Source organism: Arvicola amphibius, chromosome 1 (assembly GCF_903992535.2).
Source record: "Arvicola amphibius chromosome 1, mArvAmp1.2, whole genome shotgun sequence".
In the NCBI taxonomy this organism is placed as follows: domain Eukaryota; kingdom Metazoa; phylum Chordata; class Mammalia; order Rodentia; family Cricetidae; genus Arvicola; species Arvicola amphibius.
The window spans coordinates 110,341,290-110,363,714 of NC_052047.1; the positions used below are offsets into that span (position 1 = coordinate 110,341,290).

The window sequence follows — 22,425 nt, forward strand, 5'->3', positions numbered from 1 at the left end:
GGAAGGGGGTGCTGCAGTTGGGATATAGTGCATAAGAGAAAATAAATAAAAAAAAATTTTTTTTAAAAAAAGCATGACACCGCCGGGCGGTGGTGGCGCACGCCTTTAATCCCAGCACTCGGGAGGCAGAGGCAGGCGGATCTCTGTGAGTTCGAGACCAGCCTGGTCTACAAGAGCTAGTTCCAGGACAGGCTCTAAAGCTGCAGAGAAACCCTGTCTCAAAAAAAAAAAAAAGCATGACACCAAATAGTTTACTGATTTAGATGCTTCTGCTGTTCTTTTTACAGCACCCTGGTCATCACTAAAGGTTGGAGGAGGAAAATAGACATACTCAAGTCAGAAGGTCACGCTTGGCATCATGGGACTAGAGTAGAGCCTTCTAGTGTTTCTGTGATATTCTGAGAAGAAAAAAAATGACCAGGAAAGATTAGAGAGCCAAGCAGACACACAGACACAGCAAGCTGAAGGTGTATATTATCCATGGTGCAGATCTGCAAAATATCAACAGACAGCAGAGAGTTGAATTCTTATGCACCATGGTCATGTATCCAAGTTCATTGACTTTGTCTAGTCTAATGCATATACATATTTTGGATGCCAAAATATCTCAAAATAGATTAAAATACACACACGCTATTGGACCAAATATTCAAACTAGCTTCTAATGAGAAGAAAAAGAAACAATATGAACTCCATTCTAAGCATATGAATGTGATCAGATTGCACATCCATAGGTGTTTCTCTTGCATAGCCTTAAGTGCACCACATGTGTGCAGTGGCCACAGAAGCCCGGCAGATCCCCTAGAGCTGTATTTACAAATGGTTGTGAGCTACCATGTGGGTGCTGGGAATTGAAGCTAGGTTTTGGAAGAACAATCAATTCTTTTAACCGCTAAGACATCTCTCGAGACTTTTACTGAACATTTTTGTTGTTACTGTAGATATATACATATATATATATACATATTGCATGCATTATATGTTTTTATTATGATGTAAATGATATTTCTTATCATGTATGCATTGTTTAATGACAACAATACAATTAGTATTTCTACTACCTTAGACATTTATTGTTTTGGGTTGGAGGCATTCAAAATCTTATCTATAACTAATTTTGCAGAGTATAATAAGTTGTCAGCAATGACAGTCTACTGTGCTGTTAAAATATACTTTTATGACATTCAAAGTCAGTGGCAAACAACAGCTGTAGAATTGGACTTAAGGCCCAATCAACAAGAAAGAAGTCGTGACTGGTACTGGACGCTTAGTCAACTCCCTGGGACTAGTGAGGTCATGGACCTTAGAAAAGAATCTACTTCTGAAACTTTGCTGGAGCAGCATAATTTCTTACTACATTCCAAAACTCACACACAGAGAAAAGGATAGTTAGCAACCCTCACCAAAGAAGACTATCTTTAAGCAAATAGAAACCGTCAAAGAAATGAGGACTAGTCTGGCCCTCTCCAATAAACTGATTGTTTTTTAACTTGTAGACTTTCATTCCAGAAACAATAAATGTCATCAATACATTTGTTATTTTCTGACATCCTGGGTGTCAGTGAATCTCGGTGGGCCTTCTAAAGCATTTATAATCATTTTTAAAAGTAATTCTGCAATAGTTATTCAAATTGATGAATCCTGGCTGGGGTAGTAGCACAAAAGTAGAGCAACTCCTTAACCAGCATATGACCAGGAACTGAATTCCCAGAAATGGACAACCAAACAAGCAAACACAGAGACACATTCCAGATCAAACTAGATGGAATGGTAAGTAATAGATGATATGTAGATAGATAGATAGATAGATAGATAGATAGATAGATGATAGATAGATGATAGATAGATAGATAGATAGATAGATAGATAGATAGATGATAGATAGATAGATAGATAGATGATAGATAGATAGATGATAGATAGATAGATAGATAGATAGATAGATAGATAGATAGATAGATAGATGATAGATAGATAGATAGATAGATAGATAGATAGATAGAGATAGATAATAGATAGATAGATAGGTAGATAGATAGATAGATAGATAGATAGATAGATAGATAGATAGATAGATAGATAGATAGATAGATAGATAGATAGATGGATGGATAGAGAGAGAGAGAGAGAGAGAGATGATAGATAAACAGATGTGAAACATAGAAAGACACCATCCATTCCATCAGATGCCCAGAAAACAAAGACTCAAACATGAAAATGTGAAATTAGCTTTTATTGAAGCATCATCTCAATGATAACATGGTAAAAAAAAATAACCTGAATATCTAGAATTCACAAATATCTGAAGAGTGTTACATCATAGTATAAAATGTACATATTTTGTAAAAAATAAATGACTAATGAAAGTATTAAGAAAGGGATCCTTTTTCTATGATTTGCTAATCTAAGGTAAAATTCCTTTCGGTGATTTTCAAATACTCAGGGCTTCTCAACAACTCACATGGTATGTAAAGCCACTTTTCTTTGCCATAATTTCACCACGGCCTTTTTCATCTCCTTGTTCCTCAGGCTGTAGATGAGTGGATTCAGCAGAGGTGTGAGCAGAGAGTAAGCCAATGACATCAGTTTCTTGGTGTCTGGTGAGTACCTGGATTTGGGCTGCAAATAGGTCATGCAGGCTGTGCCATAGAAGAGAGTGACAGACGTGAGATGAGAGGCACACGTGGAAAAGGCCTTCTGCCTCCCTGTAGAGGACGGCATCTTCAGGATGGCGAAGAGAATTCGGATGTAAGACAAGAGAATCAACAGGAAAGGGACCATGACAATCAAAATGGTGCCTGTGAAGGCATAAATTTCAAACAGGAATGTGTCTGCACATGCAAGCTCCAGCACGGCTGGGGTTTCACATGATATATGATTAATTTTACTAGGACCACAAAAAGGGAAGCTAAGCACCCATGTGGTCTGCACAGTTGCTACCATGATGCCCAAGACCCATGAGCATATCAGTAGTTTCATGAAGACCCTTTTGTTCATAATGACTGGGTAGGACAGAGGATGGCAGATTGCAACAAATCGGTCATAAGCCATTGCCCCCAGGAGAAAACACTCAGTCCCACCAAAGAGAAGAATGAAATACATCTGTGCAAAACAGTCCCCAAAGGAAATGGTGGCTTTCTCAGCGGTCAGGACTACCAGCATTTTGGGCATAATGGCTGTGCTGAAGCTCGCTTCCACCACTGACAAGTTCTGCAGGAACCGGTACATGGGGATGTGCAGGCTCTGGTCCAGGAAAATGACAGTGACAATAATAGCATTTCCTGTCAGAGTCATCAGATAAATAACCAAGAAAGCTCTAAACAGGTGTGCTTGGAGCCCAGGAAGGTGAGAAAAGCCCAAGAGGATGAACTCAACCACAGAGCTATCATTCTGCCTCCTCATTGCAGGAGTGGAGTCCTCTATTTTCTCAGGAACATAATGTACAACAGATGAAGTCCCAGGCAGATAACTTCCACCTGTCTTGTCTCTAGCGCAGAACGTGAAAACCTGGGACCAACATCACAGTTAGCAACCTGGAGGGTGACTAACCACTTCAATTAATGAGTCCTTGAAATATAAATGAAGAAACTGATAATTCTTTCTAAAAAATATGGTCTGAAATATAAAATCCTGTATTGCAAGTTGTATGTTGTGTGGTTTGAAAGTTAAGCACCATTTTAAAGCTAATAGAAATGATTTCTGATGTCTAGTCTAACTCTATACCATCATTGTAGGAATTGCTTGCTTTATACAATAGTAGGTAAGTATAAAATTTAAGACCATAAAAAACAAACTCAATAAACAAATACTTATGAACTTAACAAAAATTTCATAATAACCTAATAATTCAGTTATAGAAATGTTACATACCTTTTAATTACTTCATGGCCTCTTTTATTATTGATATATATTACATGCATGTGTATATGCATATACATATTATTCTTAAATACAACCTGCTCAGTCTGTATAATGTTGCATATATCTATGTTAGATACATTTTAAAAATTCATTGCATTAAAGAATAACAGAATTGGATGTAATTGTTAAAAGTAAGAACATTGTATATGAACACATCGAGGAGGTTGTATTTTAAATGTGCTTATGTTAGGTGATACCTATAACTTGTTTCAGTTGACTTCAAATTTACTAAATGCTGCCTAGACTGGAACTAGCCACTTCTATTAGAATTTACACAGATGTGACATGCCTCTCCTTGTGACCATGATGGCTTAAGAAAAACCCCTCCACTCTCCTCTCTCTGCCTCTCTCTTCCCTTTCTCGAGCCCCCTCCTAGTCCTCAAGTTCATGAAATCATTAATTACTCAGCAAATTCTGTCAGCAACCAATTATTTATTTTCTAATCTCTGTATGGTCCCAAACACACTGGAGTACAGAAACCGATAAAAACTTCGCATGCTACAAGAGATAAGCATGACTTTTTAACAGGCTACTACTCCAACATGCTTCAGAACTCTGGCTCTCACCCCTTCTTTTTGTTTTAAAAAATTTATTTTCATATGCTAAAATGTAATCCATCATAAGAACATAACTATGAAAAGCAAAAGTTTTGTTTGCTTCTTGGAGACATGCACAATGCCTACAACAGTCCTTGGCCTGTAAGACACAGTAAAACAATATTCCTAGCACAACAGGAGGGCTCACTCACAACAACCTGCTGTTTATTCCAAAACAGGGTTGTAAAAGTTTAGAAAGTCCCCAACACAAAGAAATGAACACCTCAAGTAATAGAAATGCTGTTTTATCTGACCATGCACACTTTATAAGTAAATTGAGATGTAGCACTATAGCTCATAAATATATGTAATTATTATGTGTTAATATACATAGAGAAAGAATAAGCACATATATATTTAAATTCTAAACAAAAATGAAAATATTACCATGAGTGATAAAGAACAACTGAACAACTGTTCTTTCAATAAGTTAAAGATGCTAATGTCTTCGATAACTCAGACAATAGTGCTACAGTGGGCACTTCATTCTGTAGGCTTTGGCCTCCAACTGAAAAGGGTAAGCACTGGACTCAGTAACCAAGTGTTCTGATAAGAAATTCTAAGCTTTGGTTAGTGCACCAAAGTATTAATTTATGAAATTATATCCATTCTTCTCTCTGAAAAAGAAAACAAATGAAATTATCAAATACAAATCTAAAGAGTCAAATGATGCCGGGTGGTGGTGGCGCACGCCTTTAATCCCAGCACTCGGGAGGCAGAGGCAGGCGGATCTCTGAGTTCGAAGCCAGCCTAGTCTACAAGAGCTAGTTCCAGGACAGGCTCTAGGAACTACAGGGAAACCCTGTCTCGAAAAACCAAAAAAAAAAAAAAAAAAGAGTCAAATGATTTGGCTGTGCCTAATGATCACTGAACAAAAAGGTGTCTCTTGCAGAAGGTGTCCTTAGTCAGTGAGAAAAACTTTGAAGAAAAAACATACAACACAACACAAGCAGAGGCTGCTCTTCCTTGCGTTGCTCTTCCATCTCAGTAATTCCCATGCCCTGAAGCCACCTGTTAATAAATATGACTTAGGGCACTGATTTTGTAAAGTTACATGACAATTGTGTGCATTCGTTATTCTCTCTGTAAAGAACTTAAAATCACAGCATGTGGATATTTTTCTACTCTGGGATAACTAAACAGTCTTGAACTTGGTCCCTCAGGTAAGCGAGTTCCAGGGAAGGAGCTCAGAGTAACACTCCTCCCTGTTGCCACTGGGGCCAAGCCTCTTTTACACAAGAGACTTTACTGTAACATATCCCTATGGAAATCAAAACAGAGGCAGAAAGAACATTGTAAGCAGGAAAGTGAGATGTATGGGGTGAGAACGTGATGAAGAGGATTTCATTAGGCAGTATACAGTCTATGAAATGACGGGAAACAACTTTAAAGCAAATAGGTCTAAGCCTGTGCAGTAGAAAGCATAGACATCCCTGACCCGAGAATGTCTACATTTTCCAAAATGCAAATGCAAAATTTGAGGGGAAAAAAATCCTTATAGTTGATCTCATGTATAAAGAGGCTGGAGTCAGAAGCATAGACTTGGCTTTGAGAACCTCACTGAGCAATGCTTCTTTTACTTTCTCTGTAAAATAAAAGTAAGCCCCATATTCTATATAATCGGTATCCAACAGGAATTATACCACATAACCTCAAGGAAAATATTTTCCCTCTTAGACTTCAATCCAATCCTGAATCACACTTGAATGGGACGACATGTCTAGGCATGCAGCGGTAATATGCCTCAGGATGGTATGTGCTGCCACACATGAATTTTCATTTCCTTCCCCAACATGTCTCACAAGGTCCTGTCTCATCCTGTTATAATCTGTGTCACATTGTCGTTGGTGATGTTTGCCACATACAAGCAATCTGTGAGAAGTCATCAAGATGCAGAATGATTTATGCCCTTTCTATGTGTATATAATAAATTTTAATGACGAGGTGCATAAGTTGAATGCATGTAATAGCGGATAAAAAGAAAACAGCAACAATATCAAGACCAAAATATTATTTAGCAGTAGTTCTAAAATGTACTACATTATAATCTAAGTTATTTTGTTAGTTATAACATGGACCTTACATCTAGATTCTATCCCACGGCCTATTCCATGTCTAACCCTGCTGCAGCTCTCTCTGGGACAGAGTTAAGGAGTAATCTGTAGTGTGACTTGACAGCTCTTGCTTGTTCCTGGCTTCTCAATGTTCTTTTCATATAAGCTGTGTTTAACTAAATCACATGGTGAGAAACTTCTCACTACCCATAAAACTTTATACAGAGCAGACTTTTCTTTGGTCTGGAGATTGGTCTAGAGCAATGGCTCTCAACCTTCCCAGTGCTGTGACCCTTTAATACAGCTCCTCACATTGTGATGACCACCAACAGTAAGTTACTTTTGTTGCTACTTCACAACTGTAATTTTGCTAGCGCTGTGAATCATAATATAAATATCTGATATATAGGATATTGGATATGCGACCCTGTGAAAGGATCATTTGACCCCAGCCCCAAAGGGGTCAAGACCCACAAGTAGAGAACCACTGGTCTAGAGACTCCTTGGGGCAGGGGTGAGGGTTGCTTTGGGAAGTGTGCTAAAGGCTTCTTTCTGAAGAGGCCAGATTAGTTAAACTACCTATCATCTATCTATCTATATCTTATTTTCACGTTTAATGCAGTTCCTTTCAAGATTCTAAAGGTTAAGCCTCTCTTTCGTTTTAAGAGCCCATCATGTTTATGTCTCCATAGAGTGCACTGCTTCTTTCTGTCTAATACAAGTCTCCCACTCCAAAGCCCCAGTCCCCAGTCATGGCCCTGAGACCTGTTTATTATAATAAACCTCATTCCTACAGGGAATTATGTGTTAGCTTCCTTTCCAGAGCAGCAGTTCTAATGCTTCTTTCTATTTAACAGGTACCAGAGTTTAGAATCAGACCTTGACAAACCAAAAACCCAGGCTCGTCCATTCACCCTCAATAAGCCACTGTAAATAGTGAAAAGCAGAGAAAGAAAATTAATCCAGCATAGCTACATGAGCAAAATAAAAATAAGTCAAATGAATTCTCAAATCCACCACTCACTGGAGTCTTTACCTGAAGTTTAGAGTTAAAGAGAGAGCAAGAGGTGTGCAAACTCATCTGGGCTGGCATGGATGTGACCTTGTCCATCATCATTATCTACACTGTAGTCTACCCTGCAAAATAAATTCCAAAAGTGTAAGAAGTGATAGAAGTTCTATGAGACAAGTTTCCTTTCTGGCTACCACTATCCTTTTTATTCCCCCAGAATTTTGGGAAATTCAGACTCCTGGAATCCTGTGTTTTGGTAGTCCTGACAACTAGAAAGAGGAATGATATGTGTCTTTTTAAAACAGTCTTAGCTCTTGCTGGGACAGTTACAAGTTCACATTATATAAAATATGTGCCTTGCCTTGGCTCAAACAGCAGTTGACTCCATTTTGAGTGCAAGCAAGGCCCTCTTAGTCCATCTATATGCAATGATGGGCTCCAAGTTGGCATTAGAAGAGGAAGCAAAACAGCTCATAGAGAATAACTATAAATAATAAAGAACTGCATAAAGCCATATCCTTCATCCACAGCTCTGTATCCATGTTGTGCTAACTTTTCTTGGTGAGACATGAAGGAATTTCTACTCACCACAGACAGGGAACTGACAATTAGCCAAGATAACAATTCTACCAAAGTCCAACTTAGTAAATCAATGGGTTTCTTAAGGTTTCTTACTGGTAAGGGTTACTACAGGAGCAGGAATGACTCAAAGGCAGATGCAACAGAATGGGAAACAACAATGAAAACTGAAATCTAGAGATTCTTTGGACAGTGGTTTACAGGCAGCTAACAGGTCAGACAGTCTCCCTCAGCAAGTGCTCCTGTTTATGTGAACCTTATAGGAAGGAGTCTTATGAATCTTGTAACTTCCTGAGACTACTGAGTCGTTGACTTTCTGAGCCTTATAAGTTTCCTTTATTATTGAGCCCTTTCCAAGATGGAGTGTTTCAATTCACAGGAAACGTGGCAAAGTTACCCAACCAATCTCTTCTGAATACAACTGATACAACTAGTAAGATCTCTTCTTACTATTTAGGACGTTGCAAATTTTCATTTACATACCCTTGGCTGCTGAGTTGGAGACCAACTACCATTTGCTTGGAATAAAAGATAGTGAGCATTATAAACAAAAAAAAATCATACAGGGATGATCTCTGAATGTTTTACAGATATGTCTTCTATGAAGATAGGAAAACAAACATAAAGGAACAAAGAATAAAAATGTTCCCACATAGGATGCCCAGGGGCCTAGGAAATACTGTTATGAGACATTCAGACAAAAAAAGAATTCAACCAGGAACTCGGAGAAACCACAGAACTTTATCTGTGTATGGCAGGGCCCTAGCTAATGCTTAAGGGGTATGTCCAGGACTATAAGTATTTCATAGCTTCTGTAGGGTGGGCAGCATTGTAATAATCTTATCTGTACTGATATTTTATTTGTGATTTAACAAATAAAGCTGGCCAGAAGATCAGAATGTGGAACTAAGACATGAATTAGCCATAGAGGCCAGGCATTGGCAGCACACACTTTTAATCCCAGCACGTAGGAGGCAGAGGCAGATGGATCTCTGTGAGTTCAAGGCCACCCTGGGCTACACAAGATTAAGGCGGTCTAAAAGAGAAACTGAGCCAGGTAGTGATCGCTTACACTTTTAATTCCTATATTTGGAAGTTACATGCCTTTAATCCAATCACTAGGAAAGTGAAGACAAGAAGGAATATAGCTGGGCAGAGGAGAGAGGAATGTAAATTGGGAGGAGACAGGAGGTCAGGCATTCAGTCTGAGTACTTGTAGAGACAGGATACCCCATTGGGTCTGATGATTTCGTAGAGGTGAGAACTAGTGACTGGCTGCTTTGCTTCTCTGATCTTCCAGCTTTCACCGCATATTATCTGACTCCGGGTTTTTATTATTAAAATCAATTAGAATTTGAGCTTCACTTATCAATGTGGCCATCCTAAAATGATCTTTCTGTCCCCGCCTAGGAATTTGCCCTGGAGATAAGCAGATCTCACCCAAGCAGTGACTGTGGCTTCTGGTTAGAACAGGTTTTATCTTTAGCCCATAGAATGCTCTGACTAAGCTGTTACCAATGCTGGTCACTTCTCAAGGGAGAGGAGCAGGCATTCGCATCTTTAGGAGAGAGGAAGAGGCTTCAGCAAGCAGGCTTACAAAAGCAGGGTTCAAAAGTTAATGTATTTAAAGAATTTTATTTAAATACTTAAACAAATTATATAACTATGTTAGAAACAAAGCTTTGACTTATATTACTTCTATATAATTGTATATTCTCTAAGAGTAACTTATTAGTTGTTGGTGTCTTATATTAGAGGCAGAGTACCTTAATTTGTTTTCTCATTCCTACATACCTTAATGTTTCCTAAGTAAGCTTGTTAATAAAAATCATCCTGTTTTTATTTTGTTAAAATAATAAATTTTATATTGTTAAAGACTTAATTTAATGGTTTAAAAAAATAATATTTCTTCTCCACATCAATACCTGACAAGGGGGTTGAGAAAATACTATGAAAGTCTGTGCCCAGCTGAGCAGTGGTGGTGCACACCTTTCTTTAATCCCAGAACTCAGGAGGCAGAGACAGGCCAGATATCTGTGAGTTCGAGGCCAGCCATGACAGGCTCCAAAGCTACAGAGAGAGCTTGTCTCAGGAAAAATAAAAAGTCTGTGCCCATAAACATAAAAAGTTAGGGCATTTACACAAGGTAGACCCCCTGCCGGAGTGACAGAAGGCACTCCCAGAGATCGCTAAATGAAAAGTCTGGAACCAGGAGTGGATCACCACTCTATGGAAATTGTGGCCAGGAAGGCCTTTAAGACCTTCTCACACACAGACATCGGAGCCAGGCCTACTTGACCCTCACAGGGCTCCTCCGACACTGCTTCATCCTAGGTGTTTCCAAACCTCATTGCCCCTCTGTGTATGCTTCCTGGAGATAGACTAGCACAGGTGCTGCTGAGAACAGGCGGTGGAAGTGAGCCTGAAATGGGGTTTGGAGCCGGGATATTTAGAATCCTGCAGGTCATGAGAATTTAATCCCAATGGGATGTAAACTCAGCTCCTGGAACAACAGGATAGTTAGGGAATTTCAGGAATGGTAATCTGGAATTGCGTTCCACTGAGGAAAATTATTTGTGTAGATCCGTGAAGAAGCAGTACTCTGCCCCTGCCCAAGAAAATGCTTTTTTTTTTTAACCCTTTTGACAAAACAAATCATCTCTCTAGAAATAAAAATAACCCTGTTGATACCCTGAAACTATCTAGACACATGACTCGCCAGGGCCCAGGACACTGTAGTACCTACAAAGAACAACAGCTCTTCTGAAACGGCACGGCGTATTTGTTGCTTGACCGCTTTGTGATGCTGGGTATTAAACCCAGGACTTTGAGTATGCCAACAAGTTCTCTATATTCAAGCACCATGCTCTGCCCTTGTGTTTTGTCTTATTCTGGAGAAAGCTTGTTTGAGATTACAGTTGTTGAGGGATGAGTCTGTCGTGGTGGGGAAACACGGCAGCAAGGCCGATGTACTGGCAGGAGCAGGGAGCTGAGCATCCACATCGTCAACCACAAGCACAAAGCTAGGATGCTGAACTGGATGTGGTGGTCAGGGGCTTTATACTCTCAAAACCTGTTCCCAGGGACACACCTCCTCAGCAATTCCACATCTCCTGAGCTCCCGCCAAACAAGGCCACCAACTAGGTGAAGTATTCAAACAGTGGAAACTGAGGGGAGCAACTCTCATTGAAACCACCACATGCCACTCCGTGGGGAGCCTATATTATAATGCAAAATGAATTTAGTCCAAATTCATAAGTCCCCACAGTCTCTCACAGCCTCAGCATTGTTTAAAAGTCTAAAGTCTCTTCTAAGACCCAAGGCAATATCTTAATTGTAACTCCTTTAAAATCAAAATGCATGCCACATACTTACAACATAAAATTACACAGAATATACATTTCCATTCCAAAGAGAGGAATGGAGTGTAGTAAGAAATACCGCACTAAAAAGTTGAACCAAGCTGTTAAATTGGGAGCACAGCCCCCAGCCCCTGGCATCCATCCCAGCCAACCTGGCCTGGGAGTTGCATTGCTCTGGACTCCAAACCCCAGCATGCCAGGACCACTTCCACAGGGTGTTTAAATGGGCTTCCAGAGGAGAAACACGTGGTTTTCAGGTCTGCATGGGCTCCCTGCGGTCCAGTCTCCCCGCCATGCGCTCAGCCACCCAAGAGCGTCATTCTTAATAAAACGATGGTCATTTTCATTTGGTTTGGTTTGGCCTAAATGGATTGCCTGCACCAGCAGAGCTGCCCTTTTCTTATTTTTACTTAACACAAGCAAGGAAAACAGCTCCTATCTCTTCATGTCCAATGAATGTCAAGGGGCTTAGGTGGCTCAACCACCCCAGCTTTGCTGCTGACACAGACATCTCTCTCTTGAACTGGTACCATTCTCTTTATTTCTGACTCTGGCATCTCCAGCATCTTGGAATCCCCACTGCAGCCCAGGTTTTATTTTCATAGCTTCACACAAGGGCTTCTCAGGGCTTTCATGCATGACTCTCCTGACACATGCTGCATGAGATCAGTAGCTCTTGGAAATTGTGGAAGAATAATTCTCAACTGCTTCACTCCTGAATCCTCCATGCAGTTCTCCATGAGCCTAGATGGACCCTCATCCTTCTTGCCTCTAAAGCCGGCACCATGGGGATAACACTATCAAGTTCTCTCTGAGCCTAGATGGACCTTAGTCTTTGAATCACATTAGCAAAAGCTTTTGTTTGTTTTTGGTTCCTTGGAGCAGAAGACCCCTGGGCTGTTTTTCACAAATTAGCTTAGTTGGATGAGGTCTTGCCCAGAGGGCGCCTTCCCTTTTATTCCAGTGCACAGAAAGCCTCATCCTATGGCACTAATCTTAATCATTACAACCTCTCTTCCAACACACATCTTGGCTGTAACATTAAGCTTCTTAGTGTTAGTTTTCTTTCCAAGATGTACATTTTGTATTTCTTTCTACCCCACTTGTCCATTGTTATCAATAACAATCGTACTAGAGATTCAGTGTTATACTGTCTTGATAGTAATCCATTATTTTCTAATTTAGCCTCGGGCAAGTTCTTAAGAAAGTGGTCAGATTCTTTACCAAAATATCACAGGAACTTCCCATATAGTTGCTGTTAATTCTTTCCTTCCTTTTGAAATCTACTGAGAAAAAAAAGGTAATTTCTTGAAAACAAATGACTAACATATTAAAATAAGAATCTCTTTTCCATGATTTGCTAAACTAGAGTTTCTATCAGTAATTTCCAAATAGCATATGTGATGTAGGTGTGTCTTCTATCTATCTAATGATTTCATTGGTTAATTAATAAAGAAACTGCTTGGCCTGATAGGTTAGAACATAGGTGGGTGGAATAGACAGAACAGAATGCTGGGAGTGAGGCAGATGCCTCGGGCAATCTCTATGCCTCTCCTCTCTGGGTCAGATGCGATGGAGCCAGCCACCAGGTCAGACATGCTGAATCTTTCCCAGTAAGACACTACTCGTAGTGTTACAGAGATTATTAGATATGGGTTAGTCAAGATGTGAGTAAGAGGCTGAAACTAATTGGCCAAGCAGTGTCTAAATGAATACAGTTTGTGTGTTCTTATTTCGGGGCATAAGCTAGCCAGGTGGCCAGGAGCCCGGCAGGATGAAAAACAGGCCTGCCCGCAGCTCATCACTACACACATGGCCTCTCTGCAACTTAGATGCTGTGTAAAACCTCGGCAACTGAGATGGTGTACAAAACCTCAGCAACTCAGATGGTGTGTAAAACTTCGTCAACTTTTCTTTGCCATAATTTCACCATGGCCCTTTTATCGACTTGTTCCTCAGGCTGTAGATGAGTGGATTCAGCAAAGGGGTGAGCAGTGTGTAAGCCAATGACAACAGTTTCTTGGTATCCGGTGAGTACCTGGATTTGGGCTGTAGGTAAGTTATACTGGCCGTGCCATAGAAGAGGGTGACAGACGTGAAATGAGAGGCACACATGGAAAAGGCCTTCTGCCTCCCTGTGGTGGATGGCATCCTAAGGATGGCAAAGAGAATCCGAGTATAAGACAAGAGAATCAACAGGAAGGGGACCATGACAATCAAAATGGTGCCTGTGAAGGCATAGACTTCAAACAGGAACATTTGAAGCAGGCTCCAGCACTGGAGGAGTCTCACAGAAGAGATAGTCGTTTTCCTGTGGCCACAGTAGGGGAAGCTAAGTTGTTGCTCGCAGGAAATGGCCCTTTAACCTCTGCTTGCAGCAGAATCCAACCACTTTTCTAGCCCAAAGTTCCAAAGTGGTCTGCATTTCATCATACAGCAATACGGTCAAGTTCTTCATAGCGCCCCACTCTCTGGTGCCAACTTCTATATTAGATATTTTTCCGTGGCTATGCTAAAACACAATGGCCAAGGCAAATTATAGAAGAATTTATCTGCGCTTACAGATCCAGAGGGATGAGTCCATTGTGGCAAGCGAGCATGGCAGTCAGCCCCAGTCAGGACAACAGGAAGCTGAGCGCTTACATCCTCAACCAAAAGCACAAAGCAGAGAGAGAGTTTCACTGTGAAATTCAAGCTACCCTTAAGCTTATGAAAGCAAGCAAGCCTTGAGCTCTAGAGCTTTCTGCCATGAATTTCCAGGTGCCAGGTGGGCAACCTCACAATGATGGTGAAAATATATAACCACATCCCATCGGCTGTCATTTCAGGAATCTGCCATAGAATAAAGAGTAAGATCACGAAGCAGATGAAGATTCAGACCTACATGTTTATTGAAGTATTGCCTTAATGGCAACATTCTGCAATGACTGTATCTGTCAACAGTACAGAAATAAATCAATAAACTGTTTTATTGTGTGTTTTATAAACATGTACATCATAAAAACAATAGACTATAGGGTTAAAAGAGAGGGAATACTTGATTATGTTTTAAAATATGATATGAACAACTTTAAAACAAACTCAGGGAATTTTAAAATGTTAAAAAATGTTTTAGAAATAAAGAATTAAAAATTTTATATTAAATTTTCAGACTAGATTATAAAATATTGTATAAAACCAAAATTAAAAGGACTTAAAAGCATAAAATAGTTACTTGAGAATGAATGAATTAAACATATTCTCAGAAAGAAATGTGGTTTTCATTGTCTTAATTTATTCACAATTATGGTATATCTGAATGTCACATGACTCCTCAGCAAATCAAGTTGTATTGAAAACCACTTTTCTTTCCCATAATTTCACCACGGCCTTTTTCATCTCCTTGTTCCTCAGGCTGTAGATGAGTGGATTCAGCAGAGGGGTGAGCAGAGAGTATGCCAATGACATCAGTTTCTTGGTGTCTGGTGAGTACCTGGATTTGGGCTGCAAATAGGTCATGCAGGCTGTGCCATAGAAGAGGGTGACAGACGTGAGATGAGAGGCACACGTGGAAAAGGCCTTCTGCCTCCCTGTAGAGGATGGCATCTTCAGGATGGCGAAGAGAATTCGGATGTAAGACAAGAGAATCAACAGGAAGGGAGTCAAAATGATCAAAATGGTGCCTGTGAAGGCATAGATTTCAAAGAAAAAAATGTCGGCACATGCAAGCTCCAGCACTGCTGGAGTTTCACAGGAGATGTGATTGATCTCATTGGAGCCACAGAAGGGGAAACTAAACACCCATGTGGTCTGCAGAGTAGCCATCATGGTTCCTGAGACCCATGAGAACACAGCCAGTTTCATGAAGACCCTTTTGTTCATAATGACCGGGTAGGACAGAGGATGGCAAATTGCAGCAAATCGGTCATAAGCCATTGCCCCCAGGAGAAAACACTCAGTCCCACCAAAAAGAAGAATGAAATACATCTGCGCAAAACAGCCCCCAAAAGAAATGGTGGCTTTCTTGGAGGTGAGGACCACCAGCATTTCAGGCATGACGGCTGTGCTGAATCCGGTTTCCACTGCTGACAAGTTCTGCAGGAACAGGTACATGGGGATGTGCAGGCTCTGGTCCAGGAAGATGACAGACATAATGATGGCATTTCCCATCAATGTCACAAGATAAATAACCAAGAAAGCCCCAAACATCTGCTGTTGGAGCTCAGGGTAGTTGGAAAATCCCAAGAGGATGAACTGGGTCACAGAGCTGTCATTCCCCCCTCTCATGGCTCGAGTGGAGCCCTGGGCCATTTCTGAATCACAGTTCTGGCTCCAGCTTCCATTCACCTGAGGAACTCTGCCAGAGCGCCACAGAAGACCCTCTTCTCTTCACACAATTATCCATTTCAATTCTAGAATGGCTAAGCACTTAGATTAATAAATCCTTTATACATGAAAAGGGAAAATAAACATTCTGACTTGGAAATTTAGTCCTTAAATAATAAAATGTTGTCAAATTCTTTTGAAGGCTATATGCCTTACACTTTGAATTAAATAATAGCCCTAAAATAAATACAATTAATTTAGACAATACAAATAATACTAAAACTCTATTTCTGATCTCATCCTATTGTAAGATATATCTTTTACTTAACTGTTAAATATAAAATTTTAAAACGTGGAAGATAACATGCAGAAAAGATAGATTAATCATTCAGTTATACCACTGTTATGCACTGATGGAGGACTCTCATTGGTTAATAAAGAAACTGCCTTGGCTTTTTGATAGGGCAGGATTTAGATAGGTAGAGTAGACAGAACAGAATGCTGGGAAGAAGGGAAGTTAGACAATGGGCTAGTATCTCAGCAGCTATTAGCTGAAGGAGCAGAAGGAGCTCCCGCAACAATGCACACTTGTTTGAAATACCCACTGCATTTGAAATTAGTGTAGTTTGACAGGTAATAGTCAACATTCCATAAAAACTTATAGGTCTGTATATTAAATTTATCTGCATTAGGTGACAATAACATGCTTGAGCAAGTTTCAAGCTTAGTTGTTCCAGCCTAGAATGGAAATGGTCACCTCTCTTGGAATTTATCTAAGTGTGTTTTTTTTTAGGACTAAATACTAGGGTACCTCATTGTGACTATGATAACCAAAGGAAAAGTCCATCTGGGGTCATTAAGAAACGTTTGTCTAAAAGCTTCCACTCTTTACTCCCCCTTATCTCTTGTCCCTCACCCTGACTTCTTCTACATCAGGAAGTTCATGAAATCATTAAGTACTAACTCCGCAAGCCCTGATCAAGTAGCTGCCATTTGCCGGGCACTGGACAGTCACTGCTGTTCTGTTAGCTTCTAAAACTGAGAGTTCAAGGCGCTGCATAAAACAGACTTGAGTCTTGACACGCATGGCACACAAAACATATCTCTGGCACATACCAGGGCTTTATCTCTTATGTCTACCCCTATTTTCCTCCTATTGCCAACTGACATAGTATTTTCTATATAAAAATCCTACCACTGTATTACAACTGGAGTACAACTGGAGACTGAAGACTTTTGTTGGCTTCTTGAATATACACACAATGCCTGCAACAGTCCCTGGATAATAAGAAATACTAAGACAATATTTCTAGAATAAGAGAAAATAGGAAAATGTAGGCTCTATCTTTAATGAAAAGGGTATCTAAAAGAAAGGGGAAGCCAGCCATAACAGAGTGGGGGGAAATTGAGATGTAATAAGATATGGCTTGGGAAATTAAATGAGAGAACCCCTTTGTGTATAGATGGCAAGAAGAGATAACAATAATAACCACAGGCTGTCATGGTAGAAGGACCATGAGGGTGAGGGAAAAAAAAACAGAAGGATGGAGACTGATGTGCTCAGCTCAGAAGGTCCTGTAGTGGTACCACAGGGTTGGAATGGAGCCTTCTGATCTCTCTGTGATGTTCTGAAACACACAGGAAGTTGACCAAGGGAGAAGAGGTAGCCAGGATCACAGAGAGACACAGCCATCTGAAGATGTATAACATGACCTTCAGTGAAGATCTGTAGGACATTAGTGAAGAGTAGAGAAATATTGGTTATTCCTGAGTTGGCCTGTGGTCATAAATTCAAGCCAATTGCCTGTATCAAAATCAAATACTTGTGCATTTTTTGATTGTCAGAAAAAAACTCCTAAAGTTGGTGCTGTGGCTGGGGTGACAGCTCCACTGGCAATGCTCTTGCTCTGCAAGCCTGAAGACCTGAAGTTCAATCACTAGAATCCACATGAAGAATGTGACTTGTGCTGCACACTCCTAATCCCGCTTCTAAGCAAGTAAGGACAGGAAGTTTCTTGGGACTCACTGGCGAACCAGAGGATTCTAATCAGCAAGCCCCAAGACTCAGTGTCAGGCCTTGTATAAAAAACCAAGATCCTGAGGAACACAACTTTGAACTCTGGCCACCACATTCATGCAAGCCCTCACATACATACATACATACATACACACACACCCACACACACACCCCACACCTCCTACAACAATAATAATATATATAGTAATATAGTCTCTGAGAAATCCAAAATTCATGTGTACTCAGTTCTAAATGTATAAAATATTGGTTATGAATTTTTAAAGATACTGTTTTATTTATAAAACTTTTATTAAACAAACTAACAATGTACAACAGAATAAAACTGTCTTTAGTAGCATGGTAGGATGGCTAGAATGGACAATTCATTGTGCATTTCAGTATAGCTAATATTGCTAGTAAAGATTGGGAATGTCCCTCAGCTAAAAGGAACGATAAATGTCTGAGGTGACATAAACACAAATTGTTCTAATGTGATCATTATACACTGTACACAAGTACTGATATGAGACTCTGTTCTTCATAAGTGTGTGAAATTATTATGAGAAAATGAAAAACACACTATTTAAAAGGCAAAGAAAAAAAGAGCTGTCATGAGGGTTAAGATGAACTGACCATAATTTAAAACCCTCTTAGATTGTTCTAAACAACACTCACAGGTAGCATTAGGCAGGCTCTCTTCTTTAAGCTTCATCTTGTACGTGAAGAAAGGTAAGAGTAGGACTCACTGACCTAGTACAAGAGTCAGAACCTTCTAGGATTTGATGGTTAATGTATGTGAAGCACTAATTCCTGAAATCATCGTCTTCTCTCCTCTCAAAAGAGAAACAAGAACAAATTAGCAGGCATCAAACCAAAACGCCTCTTGATCCAAATTCCTCGGCCACACCAATGATGCCTGAGTGCAACAGTATCTCTCTTCCACAGTATCTTCAGCCATCAGAACAAGAATTGTGAAGGAAATCCTCTAATGGGCACACAACAAAAGCAGAGGCTGTGTCTCTTCTCTAAGATTTCACACTTCGTTATCAGTAGTTTTAACACGGATCAAAAGTCCCTCAGAATATGATTTAGTGACTCCATGCTGCTTTATAATATTACACAGCATGGAGTCATGGGTCTTGGTGAGTCACCCCTTGAAGAACTTGGAATCACTCACTGCACATAGATCTCATATTTGATATTGTGACTCAGTGGACTATAACTTGGCCTCTCGGGTGAGAAAGCTCAAGAGAACATGCTTAGCACTTACTCCTCAAATGTCCACAGGGAATAAGCAACTCTTAGATGGGAGATTTGACTTCACCATGACATCTCCCAATAGGAACTGATAATCAGAGGCTAAAAGAATACTGCAAAACATGATAGAAGGGAGGGTGGATGAAAGCATGGCCTAGAGAGAGAGGGGATTTGGTTGAACAGAATGCATAGTCTATACAATGGTGGGAAGCAAGGCAGGTGGATTTAAGACTCTGGGTAGGAAGCCTGCATATCCCCACAAGCAGAACTTTCACCCATTCTAGAAGATAATGGAATCACAGAAATGCTTCATGAAAAAAATACCATTACAACTGATCTCAGGCATAAATTCTTGACTGAGTTGACCGGCTTTGAACTGAACTTCTCTGCCTCTGTTACATTCTCTGTAAAAGGAAAATACCGTTATAAATCTCATAGGGCATATATAAACCAGGAATTCAGGACTCAGTCCACACTGCCTAGAACAGTGGACGAGCATTCACTTCTCCCCAGGAGCCTGAAAGTCTGTAAGAAAGGCCTTACTAGAATTCAAGGGATGTATACCAAGGTTCTCCTCTTCTACTTCACACCTCTGATTTTAGGGAAGAGTTTTCTTTCCAAGAAAGCCTTCCCTTTCTACATCAAAGAGACTGTGAATAATGAGACTCAGAGATGAGGTCTCTCTGATCTGTGTCAAGTGTAAAATGGACCACTTGTCTTACAGGATGAGGTTTTCATCCTCAAAATCCACTCCAAGGGCACACACCATACACACACACACACACACACACACACACACACACACACACTTCTACATCAATAACTGTAGTGAGATGACATGTCCAAGCATACATTAGTTACATACCTTAGGGACAGGAAGTAGCCAAACAGAGACTTCCATCATTCATACTCCAGGAATATCTGTTGAGAACAAGCTAATCTGCTCTAAGTTGCTGGATTCTCAGACTGCGCCTTGCCTTTAGAGACCTTTATCCCTATGAGTTCTGATCAAGATTCCATTTTACAAGCAGTATTTGACTCCATTTTGAGGATGGGGCATGACTATTCACCTGGGTTCTTATGCCAATGGAACCATCTGTCCAGTACCAGCCACACAGCACAGACTGATAAATGACATTCCTGGGAGGAGCAAAGATGCCAATCTAAAAATTTATCTAGGGAAATTGATATTGCAGAATTAAATGAGTGTATTAAGATCATATAAGGAAAGCAGTCCCAATAGATATCAGAGATACAAGATCAAGAAATGGGCATAATTTCCTACCTGGACCCCATAAGGAGATGGACAGTTAAACTGTGATAGAGGAGGCCCCTTCTAACCTGTCATCTGATAGGACCCGCTGACAGAGAGCTCCCAACTGCCCCAGGAGTTTGTTCATCTCAGCTTGTGCTGTGGCAAGAATCTATTCAACTCCTGTATGCCCATCTTCCTGTTTGCTCCTATGACCCATTATCCACCCACCCACCCATTTCTTCTCATTCTGCTCTTCCCCTATCCCCTCTGTAGCTGAATTCAACTCCATAACTCCTCTATTAAGCCTGTGACACTCATGACCTCTGTCACTTCCTATCTGCAGTTGTTCTGGTCTTTATCTTATCAACACAATCTCTACTTAATGTTTCTACCTACTGCTGAAACCTCTTGAACTCTGCTATGGCCTCATAACCCTTTGAAGCCATTCTATAACCTACTGACAACACACTGCTTCACATCACCTGACATGGTCTTCACCACCCAAAAGAGCATGCAACCTCTCTCTCCCCTAATAAGCTGTCACCATAGACAAGACACCACACGCTAAGGCTGGTAAACCAAGGCTATTGGCAGAATGAGTTCCCACAACATCTACCACATCCACACCTCCTGGGTGTGATGCAAACACAGATGTCTTAGTATTGATCTAAACAACTCTCGAAAGGGTTAAAATGAGCTGCTCTCACATTAGAATATTGTGATGAAGGCACTGGAAAGACAGCAGGCACAGGGTCACTCTGACCTTTCTGTTGACCCTCAGATCAGGAGACAGAGTCCTCACGGGAAGGAAGCAGCATCCATCCCTGTTCTTGAGCAGGAGACACTGACACTATGAGGAGTCCACATGCATCCTCTTCAACATCACTCATTCTGGAACCTTCCACATAACCCATTTGCTTCTTCCGAACAAACCATTGCCAGTGCAAACCAGCATGTAAGTGACTAGCTGGGTTTCCTATTTCCTTCTTCTTACTCCTGAAATCCATCTTATGTCAGCTTAACCCTCAGGTCTGGGAAGTCCCTGTGTGTATACAGCAGAGGCTTCTATTCCTACATCTTATGCACACTAAACCACTACAGTGCCATGCCCTGGAGGACAAAAGCCACAGTCCTCTTGTTCCAGCAAGAACTGCATGGGAAGATGGTAATAAAGCTTTCCCTGGGCCTGTTGTGACAGAAGAGAGAAACTGGGTGTGGATGACCACAGATCACTCGACTTAGCTTCAGAAAAGTGTGAATGAGACCTTTTGTTCCATGGGTTCCGACAGCAGGAAAGTAGAGGAGGGGAAAACCCCATCTTCAGCCTGAAGATGTAATCTGTACCATAGAGTGGCAAGTTTCAAGCTTCAAAGTGCACACATGTCACCTGAATGCTTAGTCAATGCAGACTGGAATCGTGAAACCTTGCCTGGCTCAATGCAGTGGGAGTTTGTGGGGAATGTTTCCGTATATCCTGAGTAACTCCTGCTGACAGGGAACATGTGGGGCCCTTTCTCCAAACAAACACCACAGAGAAAAGCCAAGAGAAAAGGTGGGAGCTGACCCAAAGAGATTGCACATCGATATAATTTGAACACTAGATGATAAAAAGAAAGAGAAAAAGCAAAGGATGTGTGAAGGGTATTTTTTTAAGTTACAGAGAGCAGATATACTTATCACCAAAAAATAGAGCTAAGTATATATTTTCATGTGTGTGTGCATGTGTGTGTATGTACATACAAGCCTAAGCATGCAAGTGTGTCTGTCTGTATGTGAGTGTGTGAATGTGTGTGTGCGTGCACATAGTACCACTTTGCACATAATGGAGTCAAGAAACCACTTACCAGAATAAGTTCTTTTTTGGATCCTGGTGATCAAACTTGGTTATCAAGTTTGGTAGTCAGTGCCGTTTATACCCTGAACACTCTTGCTGGCCCAAGAACTAAGAATTATAAAAGTAGAATTTATCAAATAAAATCACAAAACCAAAACTTATAAATGCTCAAAGACTATTACAGAACAATAAAATCAGATAAGACAGTAACTAATGGGGTTCAAAGGGGATT

The 22,425-nt window shown here is 40.5% G+C and overlaps 2 protein-coding genes across 2 annotated transcripts; both read right to left on the reverse strand.

Moving 5' to 3' along the window:
• Positions 1-2,457: 2,457 nt before the first annotated feature.
• LOC119801026 (olfactory receptor 10A3-like) lies at positions 2,458-3,408 on the reverse strand. The gene has a single exon (XM_038311457.1). It carries the CDS (start codon positions 3,400-3,402, stop codon positions 2,458-2,460), a length of 945 nt encoding a protein of 314 aa, XP_038167385.1. The 5' UTR covers positions 3,403-3,408.
• Positions 3,409-14,846: 11,438 nt separating this feature from the next.
• LOC119801665 (olfactory receptor 10A3-like) lies at positions 14,847-15,806 on the reverse strand. Its single transcript, XM_038312265.1, has one exon. The coding sequence runs from the start codon at positions 15,789-15,791 to the stop codon at positions 14,847-14,849; it is 945 nt and encodes a 314-aa protein (XP_038168193.1). The 5' UTR covers positions 15,792-15,806.
• Positions 15,807-22,425: the final 6,619 nt, after the last annotated feature.